This window comes from Hypanus sabinus, chromosome 7 (assembly GCF_030144855.1).
Source record: "Hypanus sabinus isolate sHypSab1 chromosome 7, sHypSab1.hap1, whole genome shotgun sequence".
Lineage (NCBI taxonomy): Eukaryota > Metazoa > Chordata > Chondrichthyes > Myliobatiformes > Dasyatidae > Hypanus > Hypanus sabinus.
In genome coordinates, this window is record NC_082712.1 from 112,841,823 (window position 1) to 112,865,699 (window position 23,877).

The 23,877-nt window shown below is 55.3% G+C and overlaps 1 protein-coding gene across 1 annotated transcript in view; it reads left to right on the top strand.

The window, feature by feature from the left end:
- The window catches only part of LOC132396384 (tetraspanin-18-like), a 397,159-nt gene extending 373,497 nt beyond the window's left edge, over positions 1-23,662 (top strand). The window contains exon 9 of the mRNA XM_059973909.1: positions 23,391-23,662. Within this exon, the coding sequence (XP_059829892.1) occupies positions 23,391-23,435 (45 nt within the window). The 3' untranslated portion in view covers positions 23,436-23,662. The remainder of the gene's footprint in view (positions 1-23,390) is intronic.
- Positions 23,663-23,877: the final 215 nt, after the last annotated feature.

Here is a 23,877-nt window from a genome sequence, read left to right on the forward strand (position 1 = left end):
GGGACCTGTCTGCCTGAACCTCGGGGACCTGTCTGCCTGAACCCTGGGGACCTGTCTGCCTGAACCCCGGGGACCTGTCTACCTGAACCCTGGGGACCTGTCTACCTGAACACGGGCACCTGCCTGCCTGCCTGAACCCCGGGGACCTGTCTACCTGAACCCCGGAGACCTGTCTGTCTGAACCTTGGGACCTGTCTGCCTGAACCCGGGGACCTGTCTGTCTGAACCTCGGCGACCTGTCTGTCTGAACCTCGGGGACCTGTCTGCCTGAACCCTGGGGAACTGTCTGCCTTAACCCCGGGGACCTGTCTGCCTGAACCTTGGGGACCTGTCTACCAGAACCCCGGGGACCTGTCCGCCTGAATCCAGGGACCTGTCTGCCTGAACCTCGGGGACCTGTCTGCCTGAACCTCGGGGACCTGTCTGCCTGAAACCTGGGGACCTGTCTGCCTGAACCCCGGGGACCTGTCTACCTGAACCCTGGGGACCTGTCTGCCTGAACCCCGGGGAGATGTCTGCCTGAACCTTGGGGACCTGTCTTCCTGAACTCCGGGGACCTGTCTGCCTGATCCCTGGGGACCTGTCTACCAGAACCCCGGGGACCTGTCCGCCTGAATCCAGGGACCTGTCTGCCTGAACCTCGGGGACCTGTCTGCCTGAACCTCGGGGACCTGTCTGCCTGAACCCTGGGGACCTGTCTGCCTGAACCCCGGGGACCTGTCTACCTGAACCCTGGGGACCTGTCTGCCTGAACCCCGGGGAGATGTCTGCCTGAACCTTGGGGACCTGTCTACCTGAACTCCGGGGACCTGTCTGCCTGAACCCTGGGGCCCTGTCTACCTGAACCCCGGGGACCAGTCTGCCTGAACCTAGGGACCTGTCTGCCTGAACCTCGGGGACCTGTCTGTCTGAACCTCGGGGACCTGTCTGCCTGAACCCTGGGGACCTGTCTGCCTGAACCCCGGGGACCTGTCTACCTGAACCCTGGGGACCTGTCTGCCTGAACCCCGGGGAGATGTCTGCCTGAACCTTGGGGACCTGTCTACCTGAACTCCGGGGACCTGTCTGCCTGAACCCTGGGGCCCTGTCTACCTGAACCCCGGGGACCAGTCTGCCTGAACCTAGGGACCTGTCTGCCTGAACCTCGGGGACCTGTCTGTCTGAACCTCGGGGACCTGTCTGCCTGAACCCTGGGGACCTGTCTACCTGAACCCCGGGGTCCTGTCTGCCTGAACCCAGGGACCTGTCTGCCGAACCTCAGGGACCTGTCTGTCTGAACCTTGGGGACCTGTCTGTCTGAACCTCGGGGACCTGTCTCTCTGAACCTTGGGGACCTGTCTGTCTGAACCTCGGGGACCTGTCTGTCTGAACCTTGGGGACCTGTCTGTCTGAACCTCGGGGACCTGTCTGTCTGAACCTTGGGGACCTGTCTGTCTGAACCTCGGGGACCTGTCTGCCTGAACCCTGGGGACCTGTCTGCCTGAACCTCGGGGACCTGTCTGCCTGAACCTCGGGGACCTGTCTACCTGAACCTCGGGGACCTGTCTGTCTGAACCTCGGGGACCTGTCTGCCTGAACCCTGGGGACCTGTCTACCTGAACCCCGGGGACCTGTCTACCTGAACCCCGGGGACCTGTCTGCCTGAACCCTGTCTACCTGAACCCCTGGGACCTGTCTCCCTGAACCCAGGGACCTGTCTGCCTGAACCTCGGGGACCTGTCTGTCTGAACCTCGGGGACCTGTCTGCCTGAACCCTGGGGACCTGTCTGCCTGAACCCCGGGGACCAGTCTACCTGAATCCCGGGGACCTGTCTGCCTGAACCCTGGGGACCTGTCTACGTGAACACGGGCACCTGCCTGCCTGCCTGAACCCCGGGGACCTGTCTACCTGAACCCCGGGGACCTGTCTGTCTGAACCTCGGGGACCTGTCTGCCTGAACCCTGGGGACCTATCTACCTGAACTGCGGGGACCTGTCTGCCTGAACCCTGGGGACCTGTCTACCTAAACCCCGGGGACCTGTCTGCCTGAACCCAGGGACCTGTCTGCCTGAACCTCGGGGACCTGTCTGTCTGAACCTCGGGGACCTGTCTGCCTGAACCCTGGGGACCTGTCTGCATGAACCGCGGGGAACTGTCTACCTGAACCCCGGGGACCTGTCTGTCTGAACCTCGGGGACCTGTCTGCGTGAACCCTGGGGACCTGTCTGCCTGAACCCGGGCACCTGTCTGCCTGAACCTCGGGGACCTGTCTGCCTGAACCTCGGGGAACTGTCTGCCTGAACCCTGGGGACCTGGCTGCCGGAACCCGGGCACCTGTCTGCCTGCCTGAACCCCGGGGACCTGTCTGTCTGAACCTTGGGACCTGTCTGCCTGAACCCGGGCACCTGTCTACCTGAACCCCAGGGACCTGTCTGTCTGAACCTCGGGGACCTGTCTGCCTGAACGCTGGGGACCTGTCTGCCTGAACCCCGGGGACCTGTCTGCCTGAACCTTGGGGACCTGTCTACCTGAACTCCGGGTACCTGTCTGCCTGAACCCTGGTGACCTGTCTACCTGAACCCCAGGGACCTGGCTACCTGAACCCCGGGGACCTGTCTACCTGAACCCCGGGGACCTGTCTGCCTGAACCCTGGGGACCTGTCTACCTGAACCTTGGGGACCTGTCTACCAGAACCCCGGGGACCTGTCTGCCTGAACCCAGGGACCTGTCTGCCTGAACCTCGGGGACCTGTCTGCCTGAACCTCGGGGACCTGTCTGCCTGAACCCTGGGGACCTGTCTGCCTGAACCCCGGGGACCTGTCTACCTGAACCCTGGGGACCTGTCTGCCTGAACCCCGGGGAGATGTCTGCCTGAACCTTGGGGACCTGTCTACCTGAACTCCGGGGACCTGTCTGCCTGAACCCTGGGGACCTGTCTGCCTGATCCTCGGGGACCTGTCTGTCTGAACCTCGGCGACCTGTCTGCCTGAACCCTGGGGACCTGTCTGCCTGAACCACGGGGACCTGTCTACCTGAACCCCGGGGACCTGTCTGTCTGAACCTCGGGGACCTGTCTGCCTGAACCCTGGGGACCTGTCTGCCTGAACCCCGGGGACCCGTCTGCCTGAACCCCCAGCTCCTGTCTGCCTGAACCCCGGGGACCTGTCTGTCTGAACCTCGGGGACCTGTCTGTCTGAACCTTGGGGACCTGTCTGTCTGAACCTCGGGGACCTGTCTGTCTGAACCTTGGGGACCTGTCTGTCTGAACCTCGGGGACCTGTCTGCCTGAACCCTGGGGACCTGTCTGCCTGAACCTCGGGGACCTGTCTGCCTGAACCTCGGGGACCTGTCTGTCTGAACCTCGGGGACCTGTCTGCCTGAACCTTGGGGACCTGTCTACCTGAACTCCGGGTACCTGTCTGCCTGAACCCTGGTGACCTGTCTACCTGAACCCCAGGGACCTGTCTACCTGAACCCCGGGGACCTGTCTACCTGAACCCCGGGGACCTGTCTGCCTGAACCCTGGGGACCTGTCTACCTGAACCTTGGGGACCTGTCTACCAGAACCCCGGGGACCTGTCTGCCTGAACCCAGGGACCTGTCTGCCTGAACCTCGGGGACCTGTCTGCCTGAACCTCGGGGACCTGTCTGCCTGAACCCTGGGGACCTGTCTGCCTGAACCCCGGGGACCTGTCTACCTGAACCCTGGGGACCTGTCTGCCTGAACCCCGGGGAGATGTCTGCCTGAACCTTGGGGACCTGTCTACCTGAACTCCGGGGACCTGTCTGCCTGAACCCTGGGGACCTGTCTGCCTGATCCTCGGGGACCTGTCTGTCTGAACCTCGGCGACCTGTCTGCCTGAACCCTGGGGACCTGTCTGCCTGAACCACGGGGACCTGTCTACCTGAACCCCGGGGACCTGTCTGTCTGAACCTCGGGGACCTGTCTGCCTGAACCCTGGGGACCTGTCTGCCTGAACCCCGGGGACCCGTCTGCCTGAACCCCCAGCTCCTGTCTGCCTGAACCCCGGGGACCTGTCTGTCTGAACCTCGGGGACCTGTCTGTCTGAACCTTGGGGACCTGTCTGTCTGAACCTCGGGGACCTGTCTGTCTGAACCTTGGGGACCTGTCTGTCTGAACCTCGGGGACCTGTCTGCCTGAACCCTGGGGACCTGTCTGCCTGAACCTCGGGGACCTGTCTGCCTGAACCTCGGGGACCTGTCTGTCTGAACCTCGGGGACCTGTCTGCCTGATCCCTGGGGACCTGTCTACCTGAACCCCGGGGACCTGTCTACCTGAACCCCGGGGACCTGTCTGCCTGAACCCTGGGGACCTGTCTACCTGAACACGGGCACCTGCCTGCCTGCCTGAACCCCGGGGACCTGTCTACCTGAACCCCGGAGACCTGTCTGTCTGAACCTTGGGACCTGTCTGCCTGAACCCGAGCACCTGTCTACCTGAACCCCGGGGACCTGTCTGTCTGAACCTCGGGGACCTGTCTGCCTGAACCCTGGGGAACTGTCTGCCTTAACCCCGGGGACCTGTCTGCCTGAACCTTGGGGACCTGTCTACCAGAACCCCGGGGACCTGTCCGCCTGAATCCAGGGACCTGTCTGCCTGAACCTCGGGGACCTGTCTGCCTGAACCTCGGGGACCTGTCTGCCTGAAACCTGGGGACCTGTCTGCCTGAACCCCGGGGACCTGTCTACCTGAACCCTGGGGACCTGTCTGCCTGAACCCCGGGGAGATGTCTGCCTGAACCTTGGGGACCTGTCTTCCTGAACTCCGGGGACCTGTCTGCCTGATCCCTGGGGACCTGTCTACCAGAACCCCGGGGACCTGTCCGCCTGAATCCAGGGACCTGTCTGCCTGAACCTCGGGGACCTGTCTGCCTGAACCTCGGGGACCTGTCTGCCTGAACCCTGGGGACCTGTCTGCCTGAACCCCGGGGACCTGTCTACCTGAACCCTGGGGACCTGTCTGCCTGAACCCCGGGGAGATGTCTGCCTGAACCTTGGGGACCTGTCTACCTGAACTCCGGGGACCTGTCTGCCTGAACCCTGGGGCCCTGTCTACCTGAACCCCGGGGACCAGTCTGCCTGAACCTAGGGACCTGTCTGCCTGAACCTCGGGGACCTGTCTGTCTGAACCTCGGGGACCTGTCTGCCTGAACCCTGGGGACCTGTCTGCCTGAACCCCGGGGACCTGTCTACCTGAACCCTGGGGACCTGTCTGCCTGAACCCCGGGGAGATGTCTGCCTGAACCTTGGGGACCTGTCTACCTGAACTCCGGGGACCTGTCTGCCTGAACCCTGGGGCCCTGTCTACCTGAACCCCGGGGACCAGTCTGCCTGAACCTAGGGACCTGTCTGCCTGAACCTCGGGGACCTGTCTGTCTGAACCTCGGGGACCTGTCTGCCTGAACCCTGGGGACCTGTCTACCTGAACCCCGGGGTCCTGTCTGCCTGAACCCAGGGACATGTCTGCCGAACCTCAGGGACCTGTCTGTCTGAACCTTGGGGACCTGTCTGTCTGAACCTCGGGGACCTGTCTCTCTGAACCTTGGGGACCTGTCTGTCTGAACCTCGGGGACCTGTCTGTCTGAACCTTGGGGACCTGTCTGTCTGAACCTCGGGGACCTGTCTGTCTGAACCTTGGGGACCTGTCTGTCTGAACCTCGGGGACCTGTCTGCCTGAACCCTGGGGACCTGTCTGCCTGAACCTCGGGGACCTGTCTGCCTGAACCTCGGGGACCTGTCTACCTGAACCTCGGGGACCTGTCTGTCTGAACCTCGGGGACCTGTCTGCCTGAACCCTGGGGACCTGTCTACCTGAACCCCGGGGACCTGTCTACCTGAACCCCGGGGACCTGTCTGCCTGAACCCTGTCTACCTGAACCCCTGGGACCTGTCTCCCTGAACCCAGGGACCTGTCTGCCTGAACCTCGGGGACCTGTCTGTCTGAACCTCGGGGACCTGTCTGCCTGAACCCTGGGGACCTGTCTGCCTGAACCCCGGGGACCAGTCTACCTGAATCCCGGGGACCTGTCTGCCTGAACCCTGGGGACCTGTCTACGTGAACACGGGCACCTGCCTGCCTGCCTGAACCCCGGGGACCTGTCTACCTGAACCCCGGGGATCTGTCTGTCTGAACCTTGGGACCTGTCTGCCTGAACCCGGGCACCTGTCTACCTGAACCCCGGGGACCTGTCCGTCTGAACCTCGGGGACCTGTCTGCCTGAACCCTGGGGAACTGTCTGCCTTAACCCCGGGGACCTGTCTGCCTGAACCTTGGGGATCTGTCTACCAGAACCCCGGGGACCTGTCTGCCTGAACCCAGGGACCTGTCTGCCTGAACCTCGGGGACCTGTCTGTCTGAACCTCGGGGACCTGTCTGCCTGAACCCTGGGGACCTGTCTGTCTGAACCTCGGGGACCTGTCTGTCTGAATCTTGGGGACCTGTCTGTCTGAACCTCGGCTACCTGTCTGTCTGAACCTTGGGGACCTTTCTGTCTGAAACTCGGGGACCTGTCTGTCTGAACCTTGGGCACCTGTCTGTCTGAACCTCGGGGACCTGTCTGCCTGAACCCTGGGGACCTGTCTGCCTGAACCTCGGGGACCTGTCTGCCTGAACCTCGGGGACCTGTCTACCTGAACCTCGGGGACCTGTCTGTCTGAACCTCGGGGACCTGTCTGCCTGAACCCTAGGGACCTGTCTACCTGAACCCGGGCACCTGTCTGCCTGAACCTCGGGGACCTGTCTGTCTGAACCTCGGGGACCTGTCTGTCTGAACCCGGGCACCTGTCTGCCTGAACCTCGGGGACCTGTCTGCCTGAACCCTGGGGACCTGTCTGCCTGAACCTGGGCACCTGTCTGTCTGAACCTCGGCGACCTGTCTGCCTGAACCCAGGGACCTGTCTGCCTGAACCTTGGGGACCTGTCTGTCTGAACCTCGGGGACCTGTCTGCCTGAACCCTGGGGACCTGTCTTCCTGCCTGAACCCCGGGGACCTGTCTACCTGAACCTCTGGGACCTGTCTGTCTGAACCTCGGGGACCTGTCTGCCTGAACCCTGGGGACCTGTCTGCCTGAACCCCGGGGACCTGTCTACCTGAATCCCGGGGACCTGTCTGTCTGAACCTCAGGGACCTGTCTGCCTGAACCCTGGGGACCTGTCTGCCTGAATCCGGGCACCTGTCTGCCTGAACCTCGGGGACCTGTCTGTCTGAACCTCGGGGACCTGTCTGCCTGAACCTCGGGGACCTGTCTGCTTGAACCCTGGGGCCCTGTCTGCCTGAACCCGGGCACCTGTCTGCCTGCCTGAACCCCGGGGACATGTCTACCTGAACCCCGGGGACCTGTCTGTCTGTACCTTGGGGTCCTGTCTACCTGAACTCCGGGGACCTGTCTGCCTGAACCCTGGGGCCCTGTCTACCTGAACCCCGGGGACCAGTCTGCCTGAACCTAGGGACCTGTCTGCCTGAACCTCGGGGACCTGTCTGTCTGAACCTCGGGGACCTGTCTGCCTGAACCCTGGGGACCTGTCTACCTGAACCCCGGGGTCCTGTCTGCCTGAACCCAGGGACCTGTCTGCCGAACCTCAGGGACCTGTCTGTCTGAACCTCGGGGACCTGTCTGTCTGAACCTTGGGGACCTGTCTGTCTGAACCTCGGGGACCTGTCCGTCTGAACCTTGGGGACCTGTCTGTCTGAACCTTGGGGACCTGTCTGTCTGAACCTTGGGGACCTGTCTGTCTGAACCTCAGGGACCTGTCTGTCTGAACCTCGGGGACCTGTCTGTCTGAACCTTGGGGACCTGTCTGTCTGAACCTCGGGGACCTGTCTCTCTGAACCTTGGGGACCTGTCTGTCTGAACCTCGGGGACCTGTCTGTCTGAACCTTGGGGACCTGTCTGTCTGAACCTCGGGGACCTGTCTGTCTGAACCTTGGGGACCTGTCTGTCTGAACCTCGGGGACCTGTCTGCCTGAACCCTGGGGACCTGTCTGCCTGAACCTCGGGGACCTGTCTGCCTGAACCTCGGGGACCTGTCTACCTGAACCTCGGGGACCTGTCTGTCTGAACCTCGGGGACCTGTCTGCCTGAACCCTGGGGACCTGTCTACCTGAACCCCGGGGACCTGTCTACCTGAACCCCGGGGACCTGTCTGCCTGAACCCTGGGGACCTGTCTACCTGAACCCCTGGGACCTGTCTCCCTGAACCCAGGGACCTGTCTGCCTGAACCTCGGGGACCTGTCTGTCTGAACCTCGGGGACCTGTCTGCCTGAACCCTGGGGACCTGTCTGCCTGAACCCCGGGGACCAGTCTACCTGAATCCCGGGACCTGTCTGCCTGAACCCTGGGGAACTGTCTACCTGAACACGGGCACCTGCCTGCCTGCCTGAACCCCGGGGACCTGTCTACCTGAACCCCGGGGACCTGTCTGTCTGAACCTTGGGACCTGTCTGCCTGAACCCGGGCACCTGTCTACCTGAACCCCGGGGACCTGTCTGTCTGAACCTCGGGGACCTGTCTGCCTGAACCCTGGGGAACTGTCTGCCTTAACCCCGGGGACCTGTCTGCCTGAACCTTGGGGACCTGTCTACCAGAACCCCGGGGACCTGTCTGCCTGAACCCAGGGACCTGTCTGCCTGAACCTCGTGGACCTGTCTGCCTGAACCTCGGGGACCTGTCTGCCTGAACCCTGGGAACCTGTCTGCCTGAACCCCGGGGACCTGTCTACCTGAACCCTGGGGACCTGTCTGCCTGAACCCCGGGGAGATGTCTGCCTGAACCTTGGGGACCTGTCTACCTGAACTCCGGGGACCTGTCTGCCTGAACCCTGGGGACCTGTCTGCCTGATCCTCGGGGACCTGTCTGTCTGAACCTCGGCGACCTGTCTGCCTGAACCCTGGGGACCTGTCTGCCTGAACCACGGGGACCTGTCTACCTGAACCCCGGGGACCTGTCTGTCTGAACCTCGGGGACCTGTCTGCCTGAACCCTGGGGACCTGTCTGCCTGAACCCCGGGGACCCGTCTGCCTGAACCCCCAGCTCCTGTCTGCCTGAACCCCGGGGACCTGTCTGTCTGAACCTCGGGGACCTGTCTGTCTGAACCTTGGGGACCTGTCTGTCTGAACCTCGGGGACCTGTCTGTCTGAACCTTGGGGACCTGTCTGTCTGAACCTCGGGGACCTGTCTGCCTGAACCCTGGGGACCTGTCTGCCTGAACCTCGGGGACCTGTCTGCCTGAACCTCGGGGACCTGTCTGTCTGAACCTCGGGGACCTGTCTGCCTGAACCCTGGGGACCTGTCTACCTGAACCCCGGGGACCTGTCTACCTGAACCCCGGGGACCTGTCTGCCTGAACCCTGGGGACCTGTCTACCTGAACACGGGCACCTGCCTGCCTGCCTGAACCCCGGGGACCTGTCTACCTGAACCCCGGGGACCTGTCTGTCTGAACCTTGGGACCTGTCTGCCTGAACCCGAGCACCTGTCTACCTGAACCCCGGGGACCTGTCTGTCTGAACCTCGGGGACCTGTCTGCCTGAACCCTGGGGAACTGTCTGCCTTAACCCCGGGGACCTGTCTGCCTGAACCTTGGGGACCTGTCTACCAGAACCCCGGGGACCTGTCCGCCTGAATCCAGGGACCTGTCTGCCTGAACCTCGGGGACCTGTCTACCTGAACCTCGGGGACCTGTCTGCCTGAACCCTGGGGACCTGTCTGCCTGAACCCCGGGGACCTGTCTACCTGAACCCTCGGGACCTGTCTGCCTGAACCCCGGGGAGATGTCTGCCTGAACCTTGGGGACCTGTCTACCTGAACTCCGGGGACCTGTCTGCCTGATCCCTGGGGACCTGTCTGCCTGATCCTCGGGGACCTGTCTGTCTGAACCTCGGCGACCTGTCTGCCTGAACCCTGGGGACCTGTCTGCCTGAACCCCGGGGACCTGTCTGCCTGAACCCCGGGGACCTGTCTGTCTGAACCTCGGGGACCTGTCTGCCTGAACCCTGGGGACCTGTCTGCCTGAACCCCAGGGACCCGTCTGCCTGAACCCCCAGCTCCTGTCTGCCTGAACCCCGGGGACCTGTCTGTCTGAACCTCGGGGACCTGTCTGTCTGAACCTTGGGGACCTGTCTGTCTGAACCTCGGGGACCTGTCTGTCTGAACCTTGGGGACCTGTCTGTCTGAACCTCGGGGACCTGTCTGCCTGAACCCTGGGGACCTGTCTGCCTGAACCTCGGGGACCTGTCTGCCTGAACCTCGGGGACCTGTCTGTCTGAACCTCGGGGACCTGTCTGCCTGAACCCTGGGGACCTGTCTACCTGAACCCCGGGGACCTGTCTACCTGAACCCCGGGGACCTGTCTGCCTGAACCCTGGGGACCTGTCTACCTGAACACGGGCACCTGCCTGCCTGCCTGAACCCCGGGGACCTGTCTACCTGAACCCCGGGGACCTGTCTGTCTGAACCTTGGGACCTGTCTGCCTGAACCCGAGCACCTGTCTACCTGAACCCCGGGGACCTGTCTGTCTGAACCTCGGGGACCTGTCTGCCTGAACCCTGGGGAACTGTCTGCCTTAACCCCGGGGACCTGTCTGCCTGAACCTTGGGGACCTGTCTACCAGAACCCCGGGGACCTGTCCGCCTGAATCCAGGGACCTGTCTGCCTGAACCTCGGGGACCTGTCTGCCTGAACCTCGGGGACCTGTCTGCCTGAACCCTGGGGACCTGTCTGCCTGAACCCCGGGGTCCTGTCTACCTGAACCCTGGGGACCTGTCTGCCTGAACCCCGGGGAGATGTCTGCCTGAACCTTGGGGACCTGTCTACCTGAACTCCGGGGACCTGTCTGCCTGATCCCTGGGGACCTGTCTGCCTGATCCTCGGGGACCTGTCTGTCTGAACCTCGGCGACCTGTCTGCCTGAACCCTGGGGACCTGTCTGCCTGAACCCCGGGGACCTGTCTGCCTGAACCCTGGGGACCTGTCTACCTGAACCCCGGGGACCTGTCTACCTGAACCTCGGGGACCTGTCTGTCTGAACCTCGGGGACCTGTCTGCCTGAACCCTGGGGACCTGTCTACCTGAACCCCGGGGACCTGTCTACCTGAACCCCGGGGACCTGTCTGCCTGAACCCTGGGGACCTGTCTGCCTGAACCCGAGCACCTGTCTACCTGAACCCCGGGGACCTGTCTGTCTGAACCTCGGGGACCTGTCTGCCTGAACCCTGGGGAACTGTCTGCCTTAACCCCGGGGACCTGTCTGCCTGAACCTTGGGGACCTGTCTACCAGAACCCCGGGGACCTGTCCGCCTGAATCCAGGGACCTGTCTGCCTGAACCTCGGGGACCTGTCTGCCTGAACCTCGGGGACCTGTCTGCCTGAACCCTGGGGACCTGTCTGCCTGAACCCCGGGGAGATGTCTGCCTGAACCTTGGGGACCTGTCTACCTGAACTCCTGGGACCTGTCTGCCTGATCCCTGGGGACCTGTCTGCCTGATCCTCGGGGACCTGTCTGTCTGAACCTCGGCGACCTGTCTGCCTGAACCCTGGGGACCTGTCTGCCTGAACCCCGGGGACCTGTCTGCCTGAACCCCGGGGACCTGTCTGTCTGAACCTCGGGGACCTGTCTGCCTGAACCCTGGGGACCTGTCTGCCTGAACCCCGGGGACCCGTCTGCCTGAACCCCCAGCTCCTGTCTGCCTGAACCCCGGGGACCTGTCTGCCTGAACCCAGGGACCTGTATGCCTGCCTGAACCCCGGGGACCTGTCTGTCTGAACCTTGGGACCTGTCTGCCTGAACCCGGGCACCTGTCTGTCTGAACCCTGGGGACCTGTCTGTCTGAACCTCGGGGACCTGTCTGCCTGAACCCTGGGGACCTGTCTGCCTGAACCCCGGGGACCTGTCTACCTGAACCTCGGGGACCTGTCTGCCTGAACTGCGGGGACCTGTCTGCCTGAACCCTGGGGACCTGTCTACCTGAACCCCGGGGACCTGTCTGCCTGAACCCAGGGACCTGTCTGCCTGAACCCTGGGGACCTGTCTGCCTGAACCCGGGCACCTGTCTGCCTGAACCTCGGGGACCTGTCTGCCTGAACCTCGGGGACCTGTCTGCCTGAACCCTGGGGACCTGTCTGCCTGAACTGGGGCATCTGTCTGTCTGCCTGAACCTCGGGGACCTGTCTGTCTGAACCTCGGGGACCTGTCTGCCTGAACCCCGGGGACCTGTCTGCCTGAACCCTGGGAACCTGTCTACCTGAATCCCGGGGACCTGTCTGCCTGAACCCAGGGACCTGTCTGCCTGAACCTCGGGGACCTGTCTACCTGAACCCGGGGTCCTGTCTGCCTGAACCCTGTGGCCCTATCTGCCTGAACCCAGGCACTTGTATGCCTGCCTGAACCCCAAGGACCTGTCTACCTGAACCCCGGGGACCTGTCTGTCTGAACCTTGGGACCTGTCTGCCTGAACCCGGGCACCTGTCTACCTGAACCCCGGGGACCTGTCTGTCTGAACCTCGGGGACCTGTCTGCCTGAACCCTGGGGACCTGTCTGCCTGAACCAAGGGGACCTGTCTGCCTGAACCTTGGGGACCTGTCTACCTGAACTGCGGGGACCTGTCTGCCTGAACCCTGGGGACCTGTCTACCTGAACCCCGGGGACCTGTCTGCCTGAACCCAGGGACCTGTCTGCCTGAACCTCGGGGACCTGTCTGTCTGAACCTCGGGGACCTGTCTCCCTGAACCCTGGGGACCTGTCTGCCTGAACCCCGGGGACCTCTCTACCTGAACCCCGGGGACCTGTCTGTCTGAACCTCGGGGACCTGTCTGCCTGAACCCTGGGGACCTGTCTGCCTGAACCCGGGCACCTGTCTGCCTGAACCTCGGGGACCTGTCTGCCTGAACCTCGGGGACCTGTCTGCCTGAACCCTGGGGACCTGCCTGCCTGAACCCGGGCACCTGTCTGCCTGCCTGAACCCCGGGGACCTGTCTGTCTGAACCTTGGGACCTGTCTGCCTGAACCCGGGCACCTGTCTACCTGAACCCCAGGGACCTGTCTGTCTGAACCTCGGGGACCTGTCTGCCTGAACGCTGGGGACCTGTCTGCCTGAACCCCGGGGACCTGTCTGCCTGAACCTTGGGGACCTGTCTGTCTGAACCTCGAGGACCTGTCTGCCTGAACCTCGGGGACCTGTCTGCCTGAACTCTGGGGACCTGTCTGCCTGAACCCGGGCACCTGTCTGCCTGCCTGAACCCCGGGGACCTGTCTGTCTGTACCTTGGGGACCTGTCTACCTGAACTCCGGGGACCTGTCTGCCTGAACCCTGGGGCCCTGTCTACCTGAACCCCGGGGACCTGTCTGCCTGAACCCAGGGACCTGTCTGCCTGAACCTCGGGGACCTGTCTGTCTGAACCTCGGGGACCTGTCTGCCTGAACCCTGGGGACCTGTCTACCTGAACCCCGGGGACCTGTCTGCCTGAACCCAGGGACCTGTCTGCCGATCCTCAGGGACCTGTCTGTCTGAACCTTGGGGACCTGTCTGTCTGAACCTTGGGGACCTGTCTGTCTGAACCTCAGGGACCTGTCTGTCTGAACCTCGGGGACCTGTCTGTCTGAACCTTGGGGACCTGTCTGTCTGAACCTCGGGGACCTGTCTGTCTGAACCTTGGGGACCTGTCTGTCTGAACCTCGGGGACCTGTCTGTCTGAACCTTGGGGACCTGTCTGTCTGAACCTCGGGGACCTGTCTGTCTGAACCTTGGGGACCTGTCTGTCTGAACCTCGGGGACCTGTCTGCCTGAACCCTGGGGACCTGTCTGCCTGAACCTCGGGGACCTGTCTGCCTGAACCTCGGGGACCTGTCTGCCTGAACCTCGGGGACCTGTCTGTCTGAACCTCGGGGACCTGTCTGCCTGAACCCTGGGGACCTGTCTACCTGAACCCGGGCACCTGTCTGCCTGAACCTCTGGGACCTGTCTGTCTGAACCTCGGGGACCTGTCTGTCTGAACCCGGGCACCTGTCTGCCTGAACCTCGGGGACCTGTCTGCCTGAACCCTGGGGACCTGTCTGCCTGAACCTGGGCACCTGTCTGTCTGAACCTCGGCGACCTGTCTGCCTGAACCCAGGGACCTGTCTGCTTTAACCTTGGGGACCTGTCTGTCTGAACCTCGGGGACCTGTCTACCTGAACCCTGGGGACCTGTCTGCTTGAACCCTGGGGACCTGTCTGTCTGAACTCGAACTTCGGGAGCCTGCTCCGCTCTGCCTGCCTGAACTTCGGGAGCCCGCTCCGCTCTGCCTGCCTGAACTCTATCTAGCTGAACCCCAGCTCTACCCTTCAGTGCCATGGCATCCCCATCCTGCCCTCCCCTAGTACTTCAGTGTCTGCGTCCTGCGTTTGGGTCCATCCGGCCCCCATTCCTGACACAGGAACATCGAGGAGCAGATAGGGAGACAGATTCTGGAAAGATTTAATAATAACTGGGAGATTTTAATTTCCCAAATATTGATTGGCATCTCCCTAGAGCGAGGGGTTTAGATGAGGTAGAGTTTGTTAAATGTGTTAAAGAAGGTTTCTTGACACAATATGTAGATAAGCCTACAAGAGCAGAGGCTGTACTTGATCTGGTATTGGGAAATGAACCTGGTCAGGTGTCAGGTCTCTCAGTGGGAGAGCATTTTGGAGATAGTGATCATAATTCTATCTCCTTTACCATAGCATTGTAGAGGATAGTAACAGCCAAGTTAGGGAAACGTTTAATTGGAGTATGTATGAGGCTATCAGACAGGAACTTGGAAGCATAAATTGGAAACAGATGTTCTCAGGGAAATGTGCAGAAGAAATGTGGCAAATGCTCAGGGATATTTGCGTGGGGTTCTGAGTAGGTACATTCCAATGAGACTTCCCCTCATACTTCCAATGAGGGGAAGTATGGTACGGTAAAAGACCTATGGTGCACAAAGGCTGTTGTAAATCTAGTCAAGAAGAAAAGAAGAGCTTATGAAAGGTTCAAAAAGTGAGGTAATGATACGATTATAAGGCTTGCGGGAAGGAGCTTAAGAATGAAATTAGGAGAGCCAGAAGGGGCCATGAGAAGGGCTTGGCGGACAGGATTAAGGAAAACTACAAGGCATTATACAAGTATGTGAAGAGCAAGTGGATAGGACGTGGGAGAATAGGACCAATCAAGTGTGACATTGGAAAAGTGTGTATGGAACCGAAGGAAATAGCAGAGGTACTTAATGAATGTTTTGCTTCAGTATTCACTGCAGAAAAATACCTTGGCGATTGTTGGGATGACTTGCACTGGACTGAAAAGCTTGAAAATGTAGATATTAAGAAAGAGGATGTGCTGGAGTTTTTGGAAAGCACAATGTTGGATAAGTCACCAGGAATGGATGGTTGTACCCCAGGCTACCGTGGGAAGCAAGGGAGGAGATTGCTGAGCCTCTGGCAATGATCTTTGCATCATCAATGAGGACGGGAGAGGTTCCTGACATGTGCCCTTTGTACTTGTGTATTTAATTCCTGTTGCAATGAGCAAGTGTATTCTGTTCATCATCATTATGTCCCATGTCATATGACATGGGCGATCATCGTCTTCCAATTGTCTTTAATCTGAGTTCTAACAAGCTGTTCAAACCTTTTGCCTGTCCATCCCATGATGTAACTCATGCGCTGTCAACCACAACTGTTCCTTCCATCAATTTCTCTCATCACTGGAAGATGTTCAAGCTTCTCTTTCCTCAGTACATTTCCCAGAAATTCCAGCTTCCATTTCCTGATTGATATCAGCTCTCTTCTTATTCCAGCTTTTCACAACATTCCTTATTTGTTACTCTGTCCTTCCATGATACTTACATCATTCTTCTCAAAAAGCATATTTCTGCTACTTCAAGTCTTCCCTCACTTCGCTTTGGTTTTCTCTAACACTCGCTTCCATATGTTAGTGTGGAATTAATCTAACACCACAACACTCTGTTTTGCACTCACAGAAATTATATTATTCTTTAGTATCTTGCTCAAGCACTTGAGTGTGCAATTGGTAATCCCAATCCCAATTTCAACATCAGCTCTACTGTCAGATGCTATCGTGCTCCGTAAGTCATTGAAATTCCATGTTTGTTTAATTGTTTTGTTGCCCACTTTCAGTTCGCTTGTCTGTATTTCTTTCTTTTCTGTGATGACTATGCTGTCAGACTTCTTGCAGTTGACAGTCAATCCTCTCTTTGCACTTTCTTCAATGACTTTATCTAATATTTCTTGAAGTTTCTCTTTAGAAGTAGCTCTCAACATTGTGTTGTCTGTGTATTGTAGGTTGTTCAAATTGTATCCACCAATGATCACGGCTGGAATGCTGCTCATTTCTCTTACAATCTTCTCACTATAAAAGTGGAGCAGGTCAGATGAGAGAACACAATCGTGTCTGACTCCTGTTTTAATCCGGACAAAATCACTTCTCTTATTTTCAACATTCTGTTAGCTTTCCTAATTAGATGCAGTACTTGCTTAGAAACATAGAAAACCTACAGCACAATACAGGCCCTTCGACCCACAAAGCTGAGCCAAACATGCCCTTCCCTTAGAACTACCTAGGCTTACCCATAGCCCTCTATATTTCTAAGCTCCATGTACCTATCTAAAAGTCTCTTAAAAGACCCTATCGTATCTGCCTCCACTGCCACCACCGGTAGCCCATGCCACACGCTCACCACTCTCTGTGTAAAAAAACTTACCCCTGATATCTCCTCTGTACCTACTTCCAGGCACCTTAAAACTATGCCCTCTCGTGCTAGCCATTTCAGCCCTGGGAAAAAGCCTCTGACTATCCACATGATCAATGCTTCTCATTATCTTATACACCTCTATCAGGTCACCTCTCATCCTCCGTCGCTTCAAGGAGAAAAGGCCGAGTTCACTCAACCTATTCTCATAAATCTCCTATCTCATAAATCTTGTAAATCTCCTCTACACACTTTCTATGGTTTCCACGTCCTTCCTGTAGTGAGGTGACCAGAACTGAGCACAGTACTCCAAGTGGGGTCTGACCAGGGTCCTATATAGCTGCAACATTACCTCTCGGCTCTTAAGAATCCCATGATTGTTGAAGGCCAATGCACCGTATGCCTTCTTAACCACAGAGTCAACCTGTGTCACAGCTTTGAGTGTCCTATGGACTCGGACCCCAAGATCCCTCTGATACTCCGCACTGCCAGGAGTCTTGCCACTAATGTGGTCCTACTTTGTGGTCCTACTTTTTAGTTTATCTCCTGAAATTAGGGAGTTAGCAGATAAACTAAAAAGTAGGACCACAAAGGTTATAATCTCTGGATTACTACCAGTGCTACCTGCTAGTCAGAGTAGAAATAGAAGGATTTTTCAGATGAATATGTGGTTTGAGAATTGGTGCAAGGGGGAGGGATTCAAATTTCTGGGGCATTGGAACCAGTTCTGGGGGAGGTGGGACCAGTACAAACAGAACGGTCTGCACCTGGGCTGGACTGGAACCAATGTCCTAGGGCGAGTGTTTGCTACTGCTGTTCAGGAGGATTTAAACTAATGTGGCAGGGGGATGGGAACAAGTGCAGAGAGACAGAGGGGTGTAAAATGAGGGTAGAAGCAAAAAGTAGTAAGGTGAAAAGTAAAAGTGGCAGGCAGGCAAATCCAGGGCAAAAATCAAAAAGGGCCACTTTTCAACATAATTGTATAAGGGCTAAGAGAGTTGTAAAAACAAGCCTGAAGGCTTTGTGTGTCAATGCGAGGAGCATTTGTAACAAGATGGATGAATTGAATGTGCAGATAGTTATTAATGAATATAGTTGGGATCACAGAGACATGGCTCCAGGGTGATCAAGGATGGGAGCTCAACATCCAGGGATATTCAATATTCAGGAGGGATAGACAGGGAAGTAAAGGAGGTGGAGTAGCGTTGCTGGTTAGAGAGGAGATTAACGCAATAGAAAGGAAGGACATTAGCCTGGAGGACGTGGAATCGATATGGATAGAGCTACATAACACTAAGGGGCAGAAAACGCTGGTGGGAGTTGTGTACAGGCCACCTAGCATGTAGTAGTGAGGTTGGGGATGGCATTAAACAGGAAATTAGAAATGTGTGCGATAAAGGAACAGCACCTATAATAGGTGACTTCAATCTACATATAGATTGGGTGAACTAAGTTGGTAAGGGTGCTGAGGAAGAGGATTTCTTGGAATGTATACGGGATGGTTTTCTGAACCAATATGTCGAGGATTCTAGACTGGGTATTGAGCAATGAGGAAGGGTTAGTTAGCAATCTTGTTGTGCGAGGCCCCTTGGATAAGAGTGACCATAATATGGTGGAATTCTTCATTAAGATGGAGAGTGACATAGTTAATTCAGAAACAAAGGTTCTGAACTTAAAGAAGGGTAACTTTGAAGGTATGAGACGTGAATTAGCTAAGATAGACTGGCAAATGATACTTAAAGGGTTGACGGTGGATATGCAATGGCAAGCATTTAAAGATCGCATGGGTGAACTACAACAATTATTCATCCCAGTTTGGCAAAAGAATAAACCAGGGAAGGTAGTGCACCTGTGGCTGACAGGAGAAATTAGGGATAGTATCAAGTCCCAGGAAGAAACATATAAATTAGCCAGAAAAAGCAGCACACCTGAGGACTGGGAGAAATTCAGAGTCCAGCAGAGGAGGACAAAGGGCTTAATTAGGAAAGGGAAAAAAAGATTATGAGAGAAAGCTGGCAGGGAACATAAAAACTGACTGTAAAAGCTTTTATAGATATGTGAAAAGAAAAAGATTGGTTAAGACAAATGTAGCTCCCTTACGGTCAGAAACAGGTGAATTGATCATGGGGAACAAGGACATGGCAGACCAATTGAATAACTACTTTGGTTCTGTCTTCACTAAGGAGGACATAAGTAATCTTCAGGAAATAGTAGGGGACCAAGGGTCTAGTGAGATGGAGGAACTGAGGGAAATACATGTTAGTAGGGAAGTGGTGTTAGGTAAATTGAAGAGATTAAAGGCAGATAAATCCCCAGGGCCAGATGGTCTGCATCCCAGAGTGCTTAAGGAAGTAGCCCTCTGGATTAGTTCCTGAGGATTGGAGGGTCGCTAATGTAACCCCACTTTTTAAAAAAGAAGGGAGAGAGAAACTGGGGAATTATAGACCGGTTAGCCTGACATCGGTGGTGGGGAAATTGCTAGAGTCAGTTATCGAAGATGTGATAACAGCACATTTGGAAAGAGGTGAAATCATCGGCCAAAGTCAGCATGGATTTATGAAAGGAAAATAATCTCTGACGAATCTTATAGAATTTTTTGAAGATGTAACTAGTCGAGTGGATAGGGGAGAACCAGTGGATGTGGTATATTTGGATTTTCAAAAGGCTTTTGACAAGGTCCCACACAGGAGATTAGTGTGCAAACTTAAAGCACACAGTATTGGGGGTATGGTATTGATGCGGATAGAGAATTGGTTGGCAGACAGGAAGCAACAGGTGGGAACAAACGGGACCTTTTCAGAATGGCAGGCAGTGACTAGTGGGGTACCGCAAGGCTCAGTGCTGGGACCCCAGTTGTTTACAATATATTTAGACGAGGGAATTAAATGTAGCATCTCCAAGTCTGCAGATGACACGAAGCTGGGCGGCGGTGTTAGCTGTGAGGAGGATGCTAAGAGGATACAGGGCAACTTGGATAGGTTAGGTGAGTGGCCAAATTCATGGCAGATGCAATTTAATGTGGATAAATGTGAGGTTATCCACTTTGGTGGCAAGAACAGGAAAACAGATTATTATTGGAAAGGTGGCCGATTAGGAAAAGGGGAGGTGCAACAGGACCTGGGTGTCATTGTACACTAGTCATTGAAAGTGGGCATGCAGGTACAGCAGCCGGTGAAAAAGGCGGATAATATGTTGGCATTCATAGCAAGAGGATTCAAGTACAGGAGCAGGGAGGTTCTACTGCAGTTGTACAAGGCCTTGGTGAGACCACACCTGCAGTTTTGGTCCCCTAATCTGAGGAAAGACATTCTTGCCATAGAGGGAGTACAAAGAAGCTTCACTAGATTGATTCCTGGGATGGCAGGACTTTCATATGAAGAAAGATTGGATCGACTAGGCTTATACTTGTTGGAATTTAGAAGATTGGGGGTGATCTTATCGAAACGTATAAAATTCTAAAGGGATTGGACAGGCTAGATGCAGGAAGATTGTTTCCGATGTTGGGGAAGTCGAGAACGAAGGGTCACAGTTTAAGGATAAAAGGGAAGCCTTTTAGGACCGAGATGAGGAAAAACTTCTTCACACAGCGAGTGGTGAATCTGTGGAATTCTCTGCCACAGGAAACAGTTGAGGGCAGTTCATTGTCTATATTTAAGAGGGAGTTAGATATGGCCCTTGTGGCTAAAGGGATCAGGGGGTATGGAGAGAAAGCAGGTACAGGGTTCTGAGTTGGATGATCAGCCATGATCATACTGAACAGTGGTACAGGCTCGAAGGGCCAAATGGCCTACTCCTGCACCTATTTTCTATGTTTCTATGTTTCGAATGCTATATTCTTCCATCATATTTGACCTACCAAAATGAACCACCTCACACTTATCTGGGTTGAATTCCATCTGTCATTTCTCAGCCCAGTTTTGCATCCTATCAATGTCCCTCTGTAACCTCTGACAGCCCTCCACACTATCCACAACACCTCCAACCTTTGTGTCATCAGCAAATTTACTAACCCATCCCTCCACTTCCTCATCCAGGTCATTTATAAAAGTCACAAAGAGTAGGGGTCCCAGAACAGATCCCTGAGGCACACCACTGGTCACCGGCCTCCACGCAGAATACGACCCGTCTACAACCATTCTTTGCCTTCTGTGGGCAAGCCAGTTCTGGATCCACAAAGCAAGGTCCTCTTGGATCCCATGCCTCCTTACTTTCTCAATAAGCCTTTCATGGGGTACCTTATCAAATGCCTTGCTGAAATCCATATACACTGCATCTACTGCTCTTCCTTCATCAATGTGTTTAGTCATATCCTCAAAAAATTCAATCAGGCTCGTAAGGCACGACCTGCCCTTGACAAAGCCATGCTGACTATTCCTAATCATATTACACCTCTCCAAATGTTCATAAATCCTGCCTCTCAGGATCTTCTCCATCAACTTACCAATCACTGAAGTAAATCTCACTGGTTCTATAATTTCCTGGGCTATCCCTACTCCCTTTCTTAAATAAGGGAAAAACATCTGCAAACCTCCGATCCTCCAGAACTTCTCCCGTCCACATTGATGATGCAAAGATCATTGCCAGAGGCTCAGCAATCTCCTCCAGTGCTTCCCACAGTAGCTTGGGGTGCATCCCATCCGGTCCTGGTGATTTATCCAACTTGGTGCTTTCCAAAGCTCTGGCACATCTTTTTCCTTGATATCTACATGCTAAAGCTTTTCAGTTCACTGCAAGTCATCCCTACAATCGCCAAGATACTTTTCCATAGTGAATACTGAAGCAAAGTGTTCATTAAGTACCTCTGCCATCTCTTCTGGCTCCATACACACTTTCCCACTGTCACACTTGATTGGTCCTATTCTCTAACATCTTATCCTCTTGCTCTTCACATACTTGTAGAATGCCTTGGGGTTTTCCTTAATTCTGTCCACCAAGGCCTTCTCATGTCCCCTTCTGACTCTCCTAATTTCATTCTTAAGCTCCTTCCTGCTAGCCTTATAATCTTCTAGATCTCTGTCATTACCTAGTTTTTTGAACCTTTTGTAAGCTCTTCTTTTCTTCTTGACTAGATTTACAACAGCCTTTGTACACCACGGTTCCTGTACTATATCATCCTTTCCATGTCTCATTGGAACGTATCTACGCAGAACCCCACGCAAATATCCCCTGAACATTTGCCACATTTCTTCCGTACGTTTTCCTGAGAACATCTGTTTCCAAGTTATGTTTCCAAGTTCCTGCCTGATAGCCTCATAGTTCCCCTTACTCCAATTAAATGTTTCCCTGACTTGTCTGTTCCTATCTCTCTCCAATGCTATGATAAAGTGGATATAACTGTGATCACTATCTCCAAAATGCTCTCCCGCTGCGAGACCTGACATCTGACTGGGTTCTTTCCAGTCTTTTCTTAACCAGGATGCTCAGATCCCCCTGTGTCTCAGAGCAATACATTCTTTTACCATTCAGAACAACATAAAATTTTTTGTACAAATGTTCTCATTTTACCAGATCAGACTCCATTTTACCATAAGACATGGGAGCAGAATTAGGCTATTTGACCCATCAAGTTTATGGTCAATTTATCTTCCCTCCCAATTCCATTCTTTTCCCCTTGATGCCCTTGCTAATCCAGAACCAACCAACCTCCTCTTTAAATATACCCAATGGCTTGGCATCCACAGCCGTCTGTGGCAATGAATTCCACAGATTCACCACCCTCTGTCTGAAGAGCCTCATCCTCATCTCTGTTCTAAAGGGACACCCTGCTATCCTGAGGTTGTGCCCTCTGGTCCTAGACACCGTCAATGCTGTCTAGGTCTTTCAATGCCAGGCCTATGTCCAGTCATAATCTATCTTGCTCACTCTTTGTAGCCCCCCCAATCCTCACAATTCATATTCTGACTTGTCTTTGTGACATCAAAAAATTTGGCTACAGTACCCCTGGTGCCACCATCCAAGCTATTAATAGTTTGAAAACGTGTACCAATAGGCTCGAGGGCAGCTGTATCTTAGAGTCTCTTCATCGGACCTCTTGTATGATTAAGGAGAATTCTTGACCTCACAATGTACCTCGTCATGACCCTTGTACCTCATTAGTCCATCTGCGCTGAACTTGCTCTGCAAATGTCGCACTACATTCTGCATTGTTATTGTGTTTTACTTGGTACTACCTTGATATACTTGCCTTTTGAAATGATCTGCGTGTTTGGCATGCAAAATAAGTTTGTTCACTGTATTTTGGCACACAATAGTAACTCAATTAATTATAAACTATGGTAATTGTGGCCCCAACATTAAACGCTCTGTGATACAGCACTAGAAACACAATTATGCTTCCCAATAGCCAGCCAATCTTCTAACCAGTCTACCGAGTTCTTTCCTGCACTATTATTTTCAGTCAGTTTTGACATGATGCTTCATAAAAGACATGCTTCATGTTTAGCAACTGTGACCCACTCCCCCAACTCTACCTAAATAGCCAATGGATTTTTTTAATGCACATCTGGCAGGGACGAACTAGTTTCCAGTTAGCACCCCTCACCTGAAAGACGGTGCCTCAACTGAACTGCACTGCATTGGATAGCATCAGCCTTGGCCTCATCCTTAGGTCTGACACGCGGAGATCTGACAACTGATAAGTGTGCCTCTACTGCAAAAGTAACCCATTCCCCCTCTGTTTTCAGATATGTGTGATGATCTTCGCAATCTGGCTGTTCCAACGAGCATAGATGAGCTTTCCTAGCCTGGCTGTGCTGAGTGAGACCCCGGACTGTGTTACATGTTTTGATGCTGATGGAGACACACAGCACCTCAGGGACTGGACTCCCTGGGCAGCAGCACTCCAGAGGGATGGGGCACTTCAATCACAACTGTGAGAGCACAAACTGAGAGGGAGGGGCTGGATTGGGAACCTCACTGGAAGCAGTGAACAGCCTTTCCTTGTGGGACCAATCGAAGTGGGATAGAGGGGGGTGGTGGGGTAGGCTTGGTGTTAACTGTGCTGAGATATGTAGCTGACATTTGCTCATCATATTGACTCCAGATTAATATACAAGAGGAAAATCAGATCTCTCTTACAGTATCTATTCTTGACATCTCTCTGAATTTCTGTGAGTTGTTTATAATTTTCTTTTGTAATTAGGCTTATAATTTATAACTTGATGCATCATG